Source organism: Rhinichthys klamathensis, unplaced genomic scaffold, assembly GCF_029890125.1.
Source record: "Rhinichthys klamathensis goyatoka isolate OS25496 unplaced genomic scaffold, OSU_Roscu_1.1 h1tg000033l_1, whole genome shotgun sequence".
Lineage (NCBI taxonomy): Eukaryota > Metazoa > Chordata > Actinopteri > Cypriniformes > Leuciscidae > Rhinichthys > Rhinichthys klamathensis.
The window spans coordinates 2,077,827-2,098,171 of record NW_026606582.1 but is presented as its reverse complement, the minus strand read 5'-3'; the positions used below and the strand labels follow the sequence as shown (position 1 = coordinate 2,098,171).

The following is a 20,345-nucleotide window of genomic DNA, read 5'->3' as shown; positions in this document are numbered from 1 at the left end:
ACTTTTGGACTCTATTAACTATAATTGTATGACAAAGAAAGAAAACGCTCAATGATTCAAATCTCTTCTTTTGTGTTCCACAGAAAAAAAATGTTCATGTGATTTTGTAACATGTGGTTGAGGAAATGATGACAGAATGTTAGGCTGAACTATCCCTTAAAGCACATCCATGGTGATCTCAGCTAGAAGACTTCAATATGTTACCCATCAGACGCTCTATAATTTGTACTGTTGAAGACAGGTGCAGCATGTACTCTTGTGTTTGCATCCCAACTGAGGTCATGGTCCCCACTCATATGGAAGTGGGTTGCGAGACCAGGTTCAATGAGCATTCCAGCGGCTTTCTCTCCCTGCAGAGGACGTAACAGATGTGGATTTACATACACCCCCAGCATCCCACTCTCTGATGAGATTATCCAAGAGTGCCGAGAGAGACTCACACTAAATAGACCCCTCGAGGAGGGCCAGGGGAGCCAGGGGACAAAAGCAGAAGGGTGAAATGTCAAGCTTGCCAGACGGGAACAGGACAACAAACTGCTTTTGCCGCTGCTCAAGCTCTGTCCCTGACAAGAGGGTGGCTGGATTAGCATCTCATAAAGGCTGTGGCAATGCTGTTGGCAATTACTACAAGACAAACTCTCTTTGTGTGTGTATTCAAGAAACCTCGGTTTGTAACCATCGTTATGGTCTTCTTCTTTTTGTGCATTGGAAAAAGTTTTTGTTGCAGTATGCTCAAATTAAGTTTATAGCATTTTTGAGGTTAAAAGTGTCCAGGGCTGCATTTCTCAAAAGCATTGTGAACTAAGTTGATCATTGTTGCTAATCGTTCTACAATCTACTTAGGCTTAAACTCAGCCCAGACCAGTAAACGGCTCTATTGTGTCAGGACATTGCTTGAGCCAATGTTATGGCTGGGCCATAAGAACATACAAATTACAATTCTGTTGGGTAATGATGGCGACAGTAAAATGATACATTTCACCTGTAGGAAACCCTGTTGGACTGGTTAAGGGTGATGTCCACCAGACACTGATCAGATGCATCTAAAACGGCAAGAATGTGATTTTAAAACCATGTGTAACTTGCCACATCTTGCTCATGGTGTAAAATGCTGGGAAACTCTTAGTAGACCTATTATGGCGCTTTTCCACTGCATGGAACGGTACGGTTCGGTTCGGTACGGCTCACTTATGGCGCATTTCCACTGCATGGTACGGTACGGCTCGCTTCGGCTCGCTTTAAATGGTACCTGCTCTGTTGAGGTTCCAAGCGTACCGTACCGATACTAAATGTGACGTGAAAACACTACAGATCACTGATTGGTCAGACAGACAGAATCGTCACTATCAGCGTCATTGTATTTGCGACACGAGACACTAAACCCACTAGATTTAAATAGCCAGTAGACAACAGCCACCGCTGTAGCACCTGTTTTAAAACTACTTGCTTGACTTGCTTGAAGAAAAAAGAAAGAAAGAAAACTTCCATAAAAAAAGAAATGGCTGAATCGTGGTCAGTGGACGAAGTGCAGACGTTCGTCTCGTTGGTTGCCGAGGAGCGGATAAACTAACGGTCAGACTATAATCCCACCCACTTTGAAGCGGTACTAACTGCAGTGGAAAAGCAAACCGAGCTAAAGCGAGCCGAGCCGTGCCGTGCCGTGCCGTGCCGAGTCGTACCAGCAGTGGAAAAGCGAAGCGAGCCGAACCGTGTCGAACCGTGTCGCGCCGAGCCGAACCGTACTGAGCCGTACCGAGCCGTACCAGCAGTGGAAAAGCGCCATTAGTTACAATAGTGGTGCATTGGCTATAGTTAGCAGTAAAGGAGATGGATCTCAGAGGGAGTTTTATACCATGCAGACTGTCAGTTAAACAGCTTCTTCGAGAGGTTGCCATCCCCTTTAAAGCATTGACAAACTTGTCAACCCAATTGATTGCCTAGTTGACCATCCTGACTCATTCTTAATTATTCCCTGGGGAGGCACAAAAACATTATTTTAATGGAAAACACACACAAGAGGGCAGTCCGTAAATTATTTTTTTGGAAGCTCTCACCATCTATTGCAGTCTTTAAAGGGGTCATATAATGGTACATGCACTTTTACAAGTTGATTGTACTGAAATGTGTGTTGGCAGTGCCTGTACACAACCATCATATAATGATAAAAATCCATCCAGTGTTTTTGTTTTAATCTCCTTATATGTTTTCCTCTGCCTCAAATTGAGGCGTTCGTTTTTGTGACGTCAATAAAACGGACGCCCCTCCCACGATTGTTGATTGACTGGAGTGTTTCAACACAGACCCGCCCTCGCTCGTGAGAGCTGTCAATCATAGTCTGCGCGGACCGGCGCGGTCATTGTTGAAATGTTGGAGCACTGTCTATGAGCAGAATGGCGTCTAAGCGATTGTGGTGTTCTGTTCTTGGGTGTAATAACGAACACAGCAGTCATTTTAATGTTCCCAAATCCGAACCGCTGAAGACGCAGTGGCTGAGTTTGTTTTCGAAGGGAATATTCCCCACGAGCAACGTCAATGCTCTCATGTTTGCGCGAATCATTTCACACACCAGACTGCTTTATAAACGAGGATCAGTGTAAAGCTGGATTTGCTAAGAAGCTGCTCATGAAAAAAGGATCGGTACCAGATATTCGTGCTCCTGCTGAATCTCCAGAAGAACTGAAGTGAGTGTAACGTTTTATTAAACTTTATATTAATATTTATATCTTTGCAAATCGCTAGCTGCACACTTCACAATGAATGCCGCTAAGGTTTACACTCAGGGTACATTACGGCATGTTTTCTATGTACGACGTTCTCAATATAATTCATAATCCCACGTTTATACTGAACAACGCGTTATGGTTATTGTGTTATTGTGTTACAAACGGTGTACGCACAGAACAGAGAGGCGGGGTGAGCAAAGCTCATTATCATTTAAAGTCATATACACTGAAACGGCGTGCTGAAAACAGAGCTGTTTTTGACCAGGTAAAATAAGTGTTTTCTTACAATAGTAATGAGAATTTTTAATTAAAGTATATAACAAAGTTTTAATTTAGACCCTAAAGAATCATATTAGCTTGTACAAAAATGGCATTATATGACCCCTTTAATTATGCAGTAGGCATTGTGTTGGGTGCCTGAACTTGTCATGGTACTGTATGGCTCAAGCTTGTGATTCATAATTAAACTGTTTGTGAGGCTTGTGTTCGAATATGAGAGCTACGACAGAGTGGCCTTGTCCAAAAAGCACATGCGGGTTTCTCTTCCTCAGAGATACTTGGCCTTGACATTTTCCCACATTGTTTTGTAAGTTTTATTTGTTCCGCTATTGTGAGCTTTCTCTCGCCGAGGGCATGCCCTAAATTAATCCCTCTTCTTCTTCAAACTCTGCTTCGATATGTATCCGTGAGTTATGTCTATCTGCAGAGAGTCCAAACTCATCATCTCGAGAGGAGGTAAACGTGGCTTATAATTATGGGCTGTGTTCATTTACATGTGTTAATCACTCAGGTGATGGGCTGCTCATCCTGATACCGGCAGGTCAGGCCCCTGCAGACACAAGAGTCAAAACCCAATTATATGCATGATTAACTTTATCCTAAGCTGTTTCCCCACAGTCAAGACTCTCTCTGGATAAGAGGACAGCATAGTGATGTGTGTATGTGCTTGTGTACTTGTATAAGGGTTGAGTGGCATATGAATTACAAGTAGTTAAAAGCCTGTTTAATTACTGTTGAATGTTAACTTGGTTTTGACAGGTCTGACAAAGTTATATGATTGAACTAGTACAATCAGAGTTTTATATTTTGATTATCCCTAAACATTACTCCATTCCAGTTTGACCCTCAAAAAATTACTTTTCTGTCCATTTATGTCATGCAGAGCCAGACAGAATCCGGTTCAGTCCACCTTAAAGTTTATTATAAACAAGAAACACTCACTTAGAAATTGTCTGACCAACATGCTCATTTTAAGATTGTTTGTTTTATATACCATTCAGAGGTCGGTGTATCTGAAAAAGTTTATTAAACAATTGACCAGCATGGCCTATTTCATTAAAAAAAAACATAGCAAACGTTTTGCTGTATGATTACTGTATGCGAACATAGAATATATCAATTGAAAGAACAGAGCCTCTGCTTTTAATCAAACAAACATACATTCATGCATTCTTTTTTATCAACACTTGAATGTAAGTCTCATAAAAGTAACATTTTGTACAAAAAGCTAAGAAAATCGCATTGATTTTTGTCAAAGACTGGATCGGATTCAGAGCGATGATGGAGTAGATGGAGCCCATCAATACCCCTACAGTTTCACAGTCATATAACTTGTCCTGGGTCGACATTTCTCTCGGTAACATTAGGCAGTTTAGGCATTTATATGATGTTAATGTTTATGATCATGTTTGCTAAGCTTGTGCATAAGCAATCTTCTTCTTCACTTGTATAACAGCCAGCCTATCAGATTGTGTCCATCAGGTTCTCGCCTTATATCTTGAGTATGGAGGTCATTCCATAAATAATATGTATTAGTCCTATTTCCTAGTCTAGATGAGCAAGCTAAACCTGGAGATGTGTCGACTCGATTTCTAAAGGTCGCATTGTAGTCAGTTTCAACGATACTGGAGAAGGTTTCTTCACTGTGCCAGATTTGCAATTAAACAGAATCACCAGCACCCTCATTTCAAACAGTTTAACAAATCTGCCTGTCTACAAGAGATCTACAACTAATAAAGTTATCCTGCACCCACAAATTCAGTCCCAGGTATGTAGGTCATTTTAACTTCAAAATGAATCATGTTTCATTGGTTACATCTCAATCCTGCATCTCCTTCTGTAACCTGTGGCTCCATCTGCTTATTTTGTAGACCTCTATAGAGACTTGCCCATGTAACCCTTATTCACTCAAGGATATCCTAGATCTCAGACATTGTTAGATGATACACCTGGCAGACTCGAAGGGCCACAGTCCTCAGTGTTCCTGAGAGGTTTAGATATCATCCAAATCCTCTGTATTGCCCGTCTGCTGGACCACCGCATTTATAAGCCATGAGGTAGAGGTTAGGGGTTTGTAATCCCACCATAATGCCAGAGGTCACCTTCCCCAAATTTCTCAAATAGTTTTGCTAGTGTATGACCCTTAATGGTCACAGATATAACTGCCCTGGCTGTTCCTATCATTGTGACCCTGCTTTGTCCCTCGGATCATTGTGATTCAATGTCTCTGCGACTCTTAATCCTACAGGAGTGTCTGAATCTTTACACTTGATTTATACCCAGTACACCATTCATTAGTGTAATGCAATGCTCATCGTGCTCTCCAAAGCAGGAGCCTGATCAGTTAAGTGATGCTATATTCACAGAGAATCTTCTTGGGAAATATTGTTACAATCTGTATGCTTGCGGCACAAGAAAGTCCATGTGAGCCCTCCTTTTGGCAGCTACAAGAATTTGACCGAAGAGTGATATTTTAAACAACATTTAGTGATCTGCTCTGTCTAGTCTCCTTCTTTTGTGGAAATAGAACAAAGAAATCCCCTCTGTAGTGAATTCAGTGGGAAAATGTTTTATTAATTGCCATATGCCTATTGGTTCCTCTTTCAAGCCTATTCTTTTGTTCTTCCTTTCTGGTGGCAGCAGAAGGATCTGTAAGTTATGTGGAGTGTCAAAGGTGTCCTTTTGATGTAGATGACAGACCCCATGCTAAGTAACACCTGTGCCAGGTCTGGGCTTGTCTGCTCGGGTCTATTTGCATCTGATCTGCCGGACAGATCAACCCATCAGACAAAACTAATTGAGCCCAGAGAGGCATAGCGTTGGTCATCGCTTCATAGGACATTTCCAGTAGGCGACATGTGACGTGGACACAAAAGACTATTTGACTTCAGGCTTGGTGATTAATCCTCATTCTTAAATGTATTTCTATTACGTATAATAGATGCTTATTTCCATTTCTCTATTTATCTTATTTTTCAAATGCTTTTATGTAGCTTAATGGTATACTGTTCAGTAAAAGGCACAGCTATCAGCAGGGACGCCGGCATCATCAGTGTGTAGCAAAAACCACAAATGTCATGTACCTTATAGTGGACCCCCTCAATGCCGCCCATGGCACTTCGTACCTGCTGTGTGATCTTCAGTAGAAGAGGGTGGTATATTCACCACCCCATCGACAGACTAGCAACATGGCACAGCTAGACGCTCAAAATGCCAGGGGTTAGAAGGTACAACACACAATACACAAAAGAGGGCCTCAAATTGAAAAGACGTAGAGGCATACATAAACCGTGACCTATCATTATTTCTCAAAGGACTGCCTTTCAGACAGACTAGTGTTTCCCTGGATATACTAGCACACTTAAAAGTTTCTCCACCTAAAATCATGATGGTTTGGACGGTAATGCCACATATTCATGATGATAGAAGTCTACCTTGCCTCATTCTGAATTTATACGCTTTAAAAAGTCCCATGACATTCTGACGCCTCTGCTTAGAACAGGTGGTACATTATTAAAAACTCCACACTTCTTTGGTTGTCTTTGATATTCCTCGTCTCATCAAGGATTCACTTTTTAGATGTAAATACCAGGAGTCGAGGGATCTATTACTAGGTAACACCCACACGCCCTCGCCGTCACTTTAAATAAAAATAAAAAAACTACAGATGTGAAAGCGGAATAAAAGGTAAGTGCTGTGAACTGTCCGGCCTGTGGCAGGTGTCCACTAGCAATTCAGATGGAATCAAATGGAGGCCAAATGTATAGATTATGATCAGTTGCAGCTCAAGTAGGGGGTAAACTCCCTAAGAAAGTCTACATTTGTGTCATGCTCTTTACATAAAAATGCAGGTCATGCATTCAGGTAGAGTTGTTACACATTTAATTGTCCTTGCTAGCTAGCACTTGCTTTTATTAGAAGCCTTTGTTTCCTTTTTGTCTTCCAATATGATGTTTCAGAAAACCTTTAAGGGAACCTATTATCCCCCTTTTTACAAGATGTAATATAAGTCTCTAATTTCTGTATCAGATAAACCCTGTATCTGTATTCTAATCTCTGTATTTAATAGGGCTTAGTGGCCACATACGTGGACAGCACATTTTTGCTCTTATGTCCACAATTGTGTTCACTGCTGAATTGGTGGTGTTATGGACACGTATGGGGGTACTTATACTGCCATCTGGTAGTGTCAGAAATTTATAACACACTATGGTCAAAATTCAAAATGGCGGCAAACACAAGGAAAGATTCAAGTGGTAGCTCCATACACAAACGTCGACCAGTTAAGAAGTTCTGTCATATTTCATGGCTTATTCTGATTTAGATATTTATAAAAGCCTTGTATATTTGTCATGACATGCAAATTTGAAAAAAAAGTGCAAAACTACCAACTTTGTAGGTCGCTAAACATGAAGTACACGTATGTGTACTTATGGACTGAAGCTCCTCGAAACAGCTAATATGCTAGTAAACATGCACAAACATAAAATGGGAAAAAAGCTAGCTCTGATGCAGCTAAAAAGGTGCACATGGTCCCAATGACATAAATAACAATTAAATCACTAAATGCATACGTACATACTTAAATTAGTTGGGTTGAAAATGTTAGTAAAAATGTAATATGCTAGTAAAAATGTGCACATGTAAATTAGCTTGTATATTATCCCATTGGAATAAATAACAAATAAATAATGCAAACCTACATAAATTAAATTAATTTGTATTTGATTTTATCATGTTTTTATTTCCAGAGCGTTTTTCTGTGCAAAGAGCATTGGAGCTACTTTGGGTTAATTGATGGAGATAACACAGATTTGGATGTGTCTGATAACGATGATCCCTTAGAGATGTCTTATTGATCACAAGTTCAGTATGGTGTACCACAAGGCAGAAGGCTCAGTACTAGGACCGCCGCTGTTCACTCTGTACATGCTACCCTTAGGAGATATCATTAGGAAGCATGGCATTAGTTTTCACTGTTATGCTGATGATACTCAGCTCTATATTTCTTCACGCCCGACGAAACTTGCCAATACAAAAAAACCTAATGCATTGCTGATATAAAAACTGGATGACTATCAATTACCAACTTTAAAACTAAAAAATCTAAATTACGTCATGTGCTTTCAATGAAAAATGTGGAACAGTTAGTTCATTACATCAAGGCTAGATCATTGTAATGCTCTACTGGGTGGTTGCCCTGCACGCTTAATAAACAAACCTCAGCTGGTTCAAAACGCAGCCACTAGAGTTCTTACCAGAACCAGGAAGTATGACCATATTGCCCGGTTATGTCAACATTGCATTGGCTCCCTATTAACCATCGTATACATTTTTAAATATTGCAATGTTTCCATGTTGTTTTTACTCTCTGATAGTCAAAACATGTTAAAAAATATGTGTGTATGTGTTATTAATACATTAAAAAACAGTCAGGAAAAAAACTGCTGTGTTCAAGGCAGAAATAAAGGGTTTTTCATTCTATTACACAAAGGTGACTTTATTGTGTTTTATGGAAATTCGGACCATGAGTCCACATATGTGGACATCATTTTTCTCTAAAAGTACATCATATCAAAAGATGATTCTTAGTTTTTATTCTAATTAGGTTCTAATAAGCCCAAATAGCAAAGAGAATTAAAAAATGCATGTAAAAAATCAGCTTGGGCCTTAAGAGGTTAAACTGTCAAAAACACACAGCGTTCACATAAACACAGTCGGTTATGTCTGTGAACGTAAACGGCAAGTAAAGGAATCCCATGTGTGCAGTACATTACATCTGTGTATTAAAGTGAATGCAGCATAATGTACAGTACCTATTGCTGTATATGCTGTAAATATGAATCAAACAACAAAAGAAAAACAAAAAGTCACTCACTGCTCTTGACTGAATTATTTTAGTAGCTTTAATAAGAATACATTTCTTGAATGCGGCTGTTAAATGCTCTGGCGAGGAGATAAACATGGCGGACTGTCTACAGCTCATTCAGGGGCGAAGCTAAGCTAATGAGGTAGATTCTGTGGGCGGGGCCTAATGCGACACATTGGAGCACATTCCTGAACGGCTCGTTTTGGGACGAGTTTCACATTTATGGGGGAAAATAACAAACGGAGTGTATAGATTTTTACCCCACTAGGGTGGTTGTGTACACACACTGCAGACACATAAATATTTTCAAAAACTATTTAAAAGGCAATTTTGCATTATAGGTCCCCTTTAATAATTCAGCTGAAAATTAAAATTATGTGATCACTTACTCACCTTTATATCTTTCCAACCCTTTATGACTTACTTTCTTCTGTAGAACACAAGAAGATAATTATGATTTTTTTTTTTTCATAAAAATAATGTTAATTTTATTTGGACCATGATATTTTTTGGGTTTCAATAAGAATTTTTATAATTTCACACATCACACGTGTGTATATTTGACGTTCTATCTATATTATGTGTGATTTATAGTGCATGTTGTTCTTCTCAGTGACTGCAGGGCAAGTATGTATGAGAGGAGCGACTCGCAGGTTACTGGGAAAACAGTGGTGTGATAACATATGTCACTGCCAGATCCCGGAGAGAGATGGATTGTGGGGGAGAGGGGAGGCATCGTAGGGGGTGTGTCTGTAATAATGGTGTATGTTTGTGATGTGATGTTGCCAACCAACACAGAAGACGTTCACTGCAGATTGAATCCACGTTCAGTGTGTGGATTGCTGGAGGTAAGACATCAGAACACTAGGATCCAGTTGGGACAGATTAGGGGCAGTTGAGATGGATTATTGGGGTGAAAAATGACTCTGAGAGGGTTGGCTGGCACAGAACAGATCCTGACAGCTGTTGGTCCTCGAGCTTCTCGCAGCAGGAGATACTCACAGACATGACCACAGACGCCTACAGCTAACAACAGCCAACAGGCGGAAATATCACCCTAAACACACAAACAGAGAAGAAAACTGCGATGCTTTCGAATTATGTGGAGCAATTACAAAATAGAGGTGATTTTTTTTTTTTTACGAAACACCAAAACCGAAATTTAAGGGTGTGTTCATACTTAGCATGTTTGGTTCTATTAAAACAAACTTTTGTGTGATGGCTCTGATAGTGCGGTTCATTTGAATGAGTGTGAACCCTGGTGACAGCAAACATGCGGAAGCAGTTGAAAAGATGGGTCTCGATCCGCTTCCAAACAAATTCCTGGTGCTGTTTTGTCTCCTTTACAACTTTGATATGCACTTCATGAGTTGCCAGCTCCAGCATATGTACACACATACAGTGAGCGAATTTGGTCCAGCATACAGAATTGTTTTGGATGTTCGACAGTTCCGTCACAAATTATACGTCATAAAAGCCCTTTTTCCCCTTGTATCTTTAGGTTCAGTCTTAAAAATGACAGAGTGAATGCCAAGCGAACCAGGACTAAATGTATCATTTTCTTTTTTGGTCCGGACCAAACGTTCTCTAACGTTCCCCAAAGATTAGGATATCTCCATAGTGAAATCACAGTTGGCTAAACAGTGCTTCAACTTTAATAAATCGTTAAAATATTAAAATGAATCGTTAAAATATTGGTGTCCGGGACGCAGTTCTTTAAAAGGTTAGCCTAAAGGTGTGCTATGAATGAATAGTGCTTATAAACAGCTGTTGAAACCGTTTTCTCACTTGAAACGGAGTGGAGGCTTGGACCCTGAAACCGTATTCGTCATGTCACACATTAACAAGCGGATAGCATCATGTTTGCTCACGGTGAAGGGTGTCCACACGGCTGACATATTTACTTATTGTAGCTTATCGACATTGTGTACATGAAGTAGACACTCATAGTCAAAACTCGGCATTGGAGAAGCGCTAACGGTTTCGGTCAATGATTTTGGCTACGGCTATTTTGGCTAAAATGGCTTTTCTTCTGGCTTCTGCTATTTTCAATTGACTAAATGTTGGTGCATCTCTAAAAATAAGTTATTGAAGAAAAAAGATCATATCATAGAAATATATGTTAAGTTAGACCATTAAGCAACAAGCGTAGCAATGAGCTAAATGTGCGCATTGCAATGCCGGAAACACCCTATGAGTAAAAACTACTCCCTTTTTTTCTTTCAATTTTCACATCTACTTCTGAAGTTCTCATTCAGAGTGGCTTTCAGTGAATAAAATACAAAGCAAACGAGGAAAATGATGACAAACACCTGTGCTGAATAAATGACTCTCCATGTCACCTAATAAGTGGCAGGAAACTAGACAAAGGAGATCAGGAAACCAATCAATACAAACTAAAAGTCCATGAAAACAAGGATTAAAAAGGAGTGGTTCTGAATGTCATGTGTTCAGTTGTAGGTGGCATATGTATTTTATCTAAACAAATTTGGCAGAACTTGACAAATCTGATTCAGTTTTTTAGGAGAGCTTTCTCTCGAAGCAAAGCCAGTCTTTGAGGTTTCCAGAGGTTTGTAAGGTGACAGGGCTCCTTCCTGCAATGCTTTCCTGAATGCAGTATCTGGCAAAGTTGTCACAAGCTGGGTAACATCACTCTGTCGGCTTTCATGCGCTTTTTGATTATTAATTCATTGCCGTTTGCCTGGTTTGTTTGTTAAGTGGTCTCCCTAGGTGACTGTAACTTGAATCGAGATGTTTGGAAAAGGCTGCCTCCATTCAATAATAATTCATCCATCTATTGCCTATAAGTAAAAAAGAAAAATTGCTATAATAAAAACAGCTTGGCTAATATTAAAATGGATGAGCCGCTGCTGGTAATACCTGCAACCTCAAATATATGTAAAACTTTTATCAGCACTATTTACTGTAAATCACCTAAAGCGCTCTCAGAATAGATAAAAATGTAATCATATATTTGTGTCTTTCCATTTGAGATGAAGGAATCCATTCACTAGCGCAGTCTCGCTTTCCCAGCCATTATTCAACTACAAAGCAAACCATATTCATCATTGAGTTTTAATCACATCAAAAAGAAATATAGTGCTACCCCAGGGTGCTGGCAGGAATATGGAGTCCTCCATGATGTTATTGTTTCCAGCACTGCCAAACAATCTCAAAAATTGACTTAGAATAAATGTATTTTTAATATGATAACTCAACCCTTGTGAATACAGAGGCACTCTGTCAATTGTTCTTGCTGAATGCGTTGCTTTACAGATGTAATGCGGGAGTGCTTGTGATATAGCGATATTAAACCTGCGAGCGCTGCCTTTCAAACTTTGTTCCGGCTTCCCGGATAACATTCTCTTTCCTTCAGCTTAACTAAATGCTCTAACAGATGAGATGAATGCATTAGTTTACAAAGTCAGTGTGTTGCAGCAAATGCGTCGTGTGTTCCTCGCGGTGTAAAGATGCGCGCTAATCTCATCTCGGATGCACTTTTCGTGCACTTTATATTAATGTGATTTCAGCTCAGTGCTGTTTAAAGAATATACCTACACCAAATAATGTAATCAGACAGAAAGGTACAGATGAACTGATTATGAGTGGAGAAGACTGGGCTATTTGTCTCACATTGGAATCTTGTCAAAATGTCTCGGAGTAGCCTATCACTACGATTTTGATTTGCTTGTTTTCTCAGGGGTTTTTGTCAACACCCTGTGCAAAAGTGCCTTAACTAGAAGGATTTTTGTGAATTTTATCCTCCAGACATCATCATATCATACAATTTTAACATCATATTCACTGTAAACCCAAATAAGTTGGCAAAACTCAAAACATTTGAGGTAATCAGTTAAATCAGGTTTTTTTTAAGTTAGGAAATTCAAAGGTTAAGTAAGCAGAACTGGCAGAATTTTATTTTGTTCTCATACATTGTAATTGCTCTTAGCTTGAAGTATTTGAGTAAGTGAATTTGTATATATTAAATGCAGAGTAGACGATTTGTTCCAGAAACATTTTTTTGTTATGCTGCTTGAAAGTCTCTTCCTATCCTGAAAACAATCACTAACTTAAGTGGTCTAAATGTGTGTGTATTTATATATATATATATATATATATATGATTGGACGAACATTTTATGGTCCTATGCCTTCCACAGATTATAATTTGTGGAAGGCATAGGACCATAAAATATTCGTCCAATCATTGCATTCGAACCGATTGGTTGGACATACATTTTATGGTCCTACGACTTGCATATGATTAAAGTTGAGCCTATACTCAAACCAATGAATTATTTTGAGCATTAGGGTTTACATTTTTGTAATATCATGTGAACTCAGTAAAACACTTGGATATATTACAATATTTTTCAACAGAAAGGCTGAAAAGAAAAGGATGAGTATTTTTCATAAACACCAGGTTGGTGCACATTTTTATTGGGGCAGATTGTCACATGTTTGATTTTTTTTTCCTGTTCTGTTTCTTAATTGCTTTGTTTACATGTTTTCCCTTTAAAGCGTAGGCTATAATAGGCCATTTCATTTCATTGGAATTCACACATTTTCAATGACTTGTTTTTATTGTCAAGACGACCAAAACTATAGCTCCGAACTCCCATGCTTTCATTATATTGCTGACAAACTATATTTCAATTATTAACATGCTACCTTTATTAACAAGGCATTATTATGCTCAAATGAATTCACTTCACACACACACAAAACGAACTGGTATTTCTGCCTATTACAAACAGGGCGTAGGCTATCGTTTCGTGTCTCCAGGTGTACTAAATTATTCACAGTCTTTGATGTAAACAAGCAAACACACAAAGACAATGTGAGATGGCATGTCTTAATTAGCCAATCAGCCGTCAGCCCAGCGTTACCCGCTCGCGAGGCTCTCGCCGGATGTGGCGCGCGACGACGGCGGGCTCGTGGCGTTATTTGCGTGCGAGGACTGCAGTTGCTCTGGGACTCCGAGGCTCCTAATGATGCTTTCAATTAAAGACGAGCCCTGAGGCTGGAGCAGCTGTCTGTTTAAAACGCCTCCTCTCCGAGCCTCCGAGCCGTGCGGGACTGCTTGAGTCAATATTATTTTAGAGACTACCTCCCATCTATTATTAAGTAAATTGAGCCATCAGCGTAACTGGCCATTTTCAACCCTAAATGAAATCTATTTGCCAAAGGCCTGGAGGACTGTCAGTGTGTAATACAATCATACAGCGGAGGGCGTGCTTGTTAGGAGAATGAATGATAACTGCAAGAATAATTCACTCTTAAATGGGAATCACGCTGTTTAGTGCTTCTCAACTACATGTGTTGCTTTAGCACTCAGATTTTACTTTGGACACTAAGTGACCAATATTGCTATATTATACAAAAATGTCCTTAAAATCAAATAACCATAAACTGCATTCACCAAACAATATGCAGAATTACTTATGACATACGCTGAATAGGTTCTTTTATAAATGAATACATTTTGAAGTTGTTTATCTTTTGAATTTTGAGGGTTTCATGCCTTCAACGCCTAATAATGCACATAAAATGCATGTGATCAACACAAACCTGTTTGGTTGCAAGTTATACTTAAATGTAATATTTTTCATGGTTGTCAAAAAAGACACATCACCTGCTTCAATCTGCATAATTGGACTACAGCTTCAACCAAATGACAGATGAATTTGCCACAAATTGCTGATTTGATTGGAAAGTGCATCTTTGACAACACATGGATATATGAGAATCATGCACGATTAAGTTGTCATGTTGTCCTGCTGTTTGAGAACAGATCTGACCTGCGACCCATTTTTGGGCCACGACCCACCAGTTGAGAACCACTCAGTAACCTCTCAATGAGACATAACGATTGGTTTAAATAAAAATAAACATGTATCAATGCACCCCCCAAAAAAGTCAAACATTTAATAAATGCCCGTCATGGTTTAAGTCCAGAAGAGTTGGGTTCATCAACGGCCTGTTAGTGTCTTCTCACTGCAGGAAAGCAGTCCCTCAGACCCCATCGATCGGCTCCAGATCAATGCTTGTAAAAGCCCTACAGCCTTTAGTTAAGAGCGGAAGCGTGCGCTACACAACGCCACACCTGTATTGATCAACAGTGGACCAGCTTTTCACAGATTTGCTCTCACTCTATAAGGACTGTCCACTTTTCATATGACACACTCTTGAAATTAAACCTTCCAAAATGTTTGCCAAAGAAGAAACATGTGAACAGTTCTAAATAGAACCATTTATTTATTTGTGTGAAGAACATTTTAAAAAATCTAAAGAACCGTTTCCCACTCTTGTGGAGTGAGTCCATGTTACAGTTCTTCATGGGAACATCAATGTCATCAAAGAACTCCTCATTTATGTTTAAGAGTGTGGGAATATTAGAAGATATTTTCACAAGAAAATGCATTGTTGTCAGTCCAAGTCTATTTTTGAGAGCAAAAACATGTCTACAAACTTGTTTTGTAGTAAAGTTATCAGGTTTCATATCCCTGAAAACAAAATAAAATCCCTGATGTACAGTATCAGATTTTGATACCTTGCCAGTTGAAGAAATATATTTTACAAAGAAAGAGTAATTCATTAAAAACACGTGACGTTATCAAAACGAGAGCTAGCACAGCATTGCCTCTGCATGTTGAACAGCTGGCAATAACAGAGCTAGATGAAAGATTTATTAGAAATAAGTGTATCAGCTGTGCGCTCAGAACCCATTTTACAGCAATTACTGGGGATATTTTGTGTTTGCACGTCTAGAAAAGAGACGGAAAGAAACTCATCTCCAGCTGGCCTAAAACCCCTTGTAAAGCAATGAAAGGACAAAATGACTGCGTTGAATGTGACATTGGTCACAAGATGATTGGATAGTTTGGACGGAGCTTCTTCAGTTACAAAGCTTTGAATTCACTGAATTGTGAAATAGCATTGCGCCAAGTATAAATATACACCCTAACTTAGAATTTACTGGAGGGATTAGAGAGCTTTTCAAGTCCTCGCTGCCTCTTTTCATGGTTTTGTGTACAAAAGCGTTGTATTCCCCCTGTAAGCCACGGGCCTGAGTCGCTTCTCTGATGTTTGTTGATGTCGGACTGCAGGAATGAGGAATCTCTGCTAATCCTGTCATTCTTGCAAAGAGTTTACTAAATTTTGAATTTACACATTTAATGCCTTTTAAAATGGTCTTTGAACATTTTCAGCCCCTCGCTCGTTCCGCATCGCAGGATAAAAGCAACACACTTTTCATGAGAAGATGCTTTATGGAGCATAAATTTAATATCTCCTCCACTTAAGAGTACTGTCCCATAATCCCCCTGCAATAAATGTTGACTTGTGCTATTTAAATGTACAATTTATCCTGTGTATTATGCCTGCAGGAGGCGACGGCTACGGTTGTTGAGTGTTTTCTGGGAGTCCATGTAGGTGTAGCACAGTTGAGAGCAAATCAGGAAGGCACTGCACACCATTCTGTGAAGAACAGATGATAGAATAATCCGCAAGGGGTCAGAATATGATGATATGAAGAATAGCTTGGCTAAAAAAAAAAAAAAAATGCAGCTACTAAATGTTCTTGACTGATGTCTTCAGAGAATGTCATGATAATGGACCTGATGCCAACCCTGTATAGTTCCTCTTCTGTTCCATATAAAAACACCTCACATTTCTATTTCAAAATCTCTTCATATAATGGGTGTGATTTATGTGTTTAAAGTTTCAAGAGAACATATGCATAATTTACTAGGCACAAATAAAATACCACTGCTGCATTAATATGCATTAGTAAATTTGCTTGAAAAAAGATTTTTCCCCCTAGATATGATTTAGCAAAATGGCACATGATCAAAGTTTGTAATGTGCAAAGATCCGTTAAAACAATAATTGAACTCATTTTAACAGCTGATTGAGATTACAAAAATCTTTTAAATTAGTACTTTGGCCTCTTGCACAAATATTTTACAATAGATATGTAAAGAAAAAAAAATATTTCAATACCATTTCCTTTTTAAATATTAAAAAAATGCTTTATCGGAGATTTTCATTTGCCCTTCGTCACACACTGACAACTCCCGTTGAAACCAGAAATGATGTAGCCTATAATAAACAGCCAGCACTACACATTCGGCCTCCGGTGCTGAAACGTGAGATCTGTGCTCGTGTCCTGCGTCAGTTTGCTGTCTCTCGCTCTGTGTAACGCAGTCTGGTTAATCCCGTTCAGAAGCGTTGAGTTTGACGCGGAGCCGTTCAGCGCTCCGAACGCGCCGTAGTTCGTGAATCCCGCGTAGAACGGAGACGTGTAGTAGAAACGCGTGGGGGGGAACAGGCACTGCGCGGGGGACCCGGCGGGCGACGACGCGTCGGCTCGCTTATCCGAGGTAGCGATTTCAGCGAGAGACCACAGCTTGGGTTTAGGGGTCGGGATCGCAGAATGAATGACAGAGGTGGCGTTGCAGTTCTCACTGACGGCCGTCTTGCTTTCACTCAGCTCGTTTTGGGGAGAGGAGGTCGTGGGCACCGGAGACTCAGAGACTGTCCGATTCTCCTCTTCCTCACAGTCGATGATGACGCTATCCGTCGCGTCGTCGCGATCTCCCGCGCGTTCGTCGCCAACTGCGGTGGAATGACAAAAGGCTTGTTAGAAAGTGCGTTTATATTATAAATAACACAAAACAACAACAACAGATGCTATTCCCCCCCCCCCCCCCCCCCCCCCCCCCCGGAATCAATCGAGTTATTAAAAATAGGCTACAATAAAAAGTATGTTGTAAATATTTTTGTGAGACTTTAAAAGGGAGGTAAAGATTTATGTGAAGGCAAAAAAAACATAGGCCTAAAACTTGTCAGGAAAAAAAGTGTCATTAAAAGCCTGCAAATCTATTTTTTTATTTGTTTTGTATTAAAATATTGTTATTGTAGCCTATAGGCTATTAGGCCAAGGCTATAAATATTCAATATGAATTGTTAGCTACTAAACGTGTGTCCGCCAAATCGAAGACAATGTGATTTAACCACACCGAGATTAGTCTGTCATCGCGTGACAAGAAAACAAGAGGAAGAAATAAAACAGGAAATTGTATTTTACAGAGAACTCCTGTAGACCCTCATGACTGTTTGTCAAGGTCGTTGTTTATTCATGTTTAAAACATTTAGAATTGTTCATGAAAAGGCACTAAATATCAAAACGTAGCCTATTATTCATGACCAACAAGTTCCAGAAGTGTATTATTATAATGATTGAAAATAATGATTAATCTCTCATTAAAATAATGAATTGCACTCATGTGCATTCATGCATGGTGCAATACGTGTATTTCCTTTTTTACTTGATGGTTAAACCACAAAAATATGTCACCTTGTCATCTCATACAACCTTATTTGTCACTGACATATGTTCAAAAATAATATTTCATTTTTTATACGAAATATAATAACAATACAACCACGCGCACATAAGAATGGGGGAATGAACACCTGCATCTTTGGTCGTCTGTGTTGTTTCGGCTGTTTTGAGCGGTTCATCGTCTTCATCATTTTTCTCTAAATCAATACTATCCTCCTCATCTTCATCCTCACTCCTGTTCCGTGGCGTCCACGTCATTTTGTTCTCTTTCTTCAGCCTCCTCCGGGCGTTGGCGAACCAGGTGGACACCTGAGTGAGGGTCATTTTAGTGATGATGGCCAGCATGATCTTCTCGCCCTTGGTGGGATAAGGGTTTTTCCTGTGTTCGCTGAGCCAGGCCTTCAGGGTGGCGGTGGCGTCGCGCGTCGCGTTCTTCCGGTACGCGGGGTCTCCGAACGGGTACGCGCCCAGGGGACCGGCGTACGGGTGATAGCCGATGGAGCCCGCCATGCCCGGAGAAGACTCATATGGGGAGCCCTGGGCAAGGAAATTCATAAAGATTACACTCGAGGAGGAAAGCACAGCAGACTCTCTGTCTGAAGATCTGTGTGTTTAGACTTTTCTACTGTTAAAATGTGACATTCTTCTGGAATATTGTCCGAACGTGTTAAAAATGAACTTAATCACACTGAAAAGATTTATCACACAATGATCTGAAGCATGTTGATATGAAAGCTTCCCAGTAAGCAAAACTAAATGAAAACAATTAATATTCTGAATGTAAATTCCGCATTAATGCACACTATTCGTTAACTATATTTTGAAGGGTTTTGTTTACTGCGTTCCCAATGAAAGTTTAAAGTGCAAAAACAAATGTAAACTAATTAATCTACTTTGATATATGGTAAAAAAAAAAAAAAAAAAAAATTCGGCGTCGTCAAAAAAAAACTTTATAGATAGCTACATGTTTAAGTGCACTACAGGCAAAAAAACAAGGTGAAATCGAGCCTATAATTAGCCTATAATAAAAAGTTTTAACTGTAGGCACTGGAATGCATAATCATAAACAATAAAAAAAGCCTGCTGAAATATCTTCTGACTGCTGCTATATATCCCCGACTGCTGAAATATCATAGTCAAACATGTCTTTATTGAAGTAAACTCACCCCGTATGAAGTGAAGGGGGCGGTGGACTCGGGACTGTACTGGAGGGAGTTGAAGAGTGCAGTGTTTGTGAAGGATGAGGACGCGTACGGGGCGAAGGCGGATCCGCTAGAGGAGCGTCCCAGATCATCAGCCCGCGCTCCCGGGACCGCGCCGGGGCCGTACGGGGGACACGAGTACAGAGACAGTGAAGACTGGTACAAGTATCCCTGTGGAAACGCCATGACCAGATCACTGCCACAGTCTCCTCACGAGCCCGAGAGCCAACACACTCATCCTATGAGCCATCGAGGGGGAAACGAATCAAAGATGCAAAGCGGGTCGACTCCTGATATAAAGAGCAGCGAGCAGAGAAGTGTCTTCGGTTACCGGCAGAAGAGTCTCGAGGTCCGCGCGCTTCCTCAAGGAGAGGGAAAGAAAAGCTCAAGCTGAGTTTCCTCTCTCTCTCTCTCTCTCTCTCTCTCTCTCTCTCTCTCTCTCTCTCTCTCTCTCTCTCTCTCTCTCTCTCTCTCTCTCTCTCTCTCTCTCTCTCTCTCTCTCTCCAATGCCTCAAGCGCAAGTTTGGTTGCTACGCATCTTTTTTCAACATCTCAAGTAGCCTATGATATAAAGTTAAAAACATAAGTGCAGTTCACTCAGGACACATTCTTGAAGCCGTTCGTTGTTAATCATTTTTTTAACATCTAAGTAAAGTGAACTTTCTGTTTTTTAGCACATGCCATAACAGGATAAAATTCACTTTGTAAAAATGTTTCGGGACATATGCGAATAAGATGCACCGGGGTAAAAAGATGCACCGGGGCTAAAGATGCACCGGGGCTAAAGATGCACCGGGGTTAAAGATGCACTGGGGCAAATGATGCACCGGGGTAAAAGGCTCCTTGGTTTGATTTCCTCTAAACCACTAGATGGCAGAACAACTTTCCCAAACACCCGCTTTTCAAGACGCTGATTCTGCGCTA

At 40.0% G+C, this 20,345-nt stretch overlaps 1 protein-coding gene across 1 annotated transcript; it reads right to left on the bottom strand.

The window, feature by feature from the left end:
* Positions 1-16,691: 16,691 nt before the first annotated feature.
* irx5b (iroquois homeobox 5b) lies at positions 16,692-19,813 on the bottom strand. The gene is made up of 3 exons (XM_056245738.1): positions 19,386-19,813; positions 18,351-18,756; positions 16,692-17,489 (listed from the first exon to the last, which is right to left on the bottom strand). The coding sequence occupies exons 1-3, from the start codon at positions 19,605-19,607 to the stop codon at positions 16,993-16,995; spliced, it is 1,125 nt and encodes a 374-aa protein (XP_056101713.1). The 5' UTR covers positions 19,608-19,813; the 3' UTR covers positions 16,692-16,992.
* Between the last annotated feature and the right edge of the window lie 532 nt (positions 19,814-20,345).

What these genes read in the sequence shown, in the direction of transcription:
- irx5b (XM_056245738.1), bottom strand. Translation starts at nt 19,607, where the DNA reads ATGGCGTTTCCACAGGGATACTTGTACCAGTCTTCACTGTCTCTGTAC. An exon ending in CCCCCTTCACTTCATACGGG is followed by an intron (nt 18,757 to 19,385) that starts GTGAGTTTACTT and finishes TTCCTTGCCCAG; the next exon opens with GGCTCCCCATATGAGTCTTC. An exon ending in ACAGACGACCAAAGATGCAG is followed by an intron (nt 17,490 to 18,350) that starts GTGTTCATTCCC and finishes ATTCCACCGCAG; the next exon opens with TTGGCGACGAACGCGCGGGA.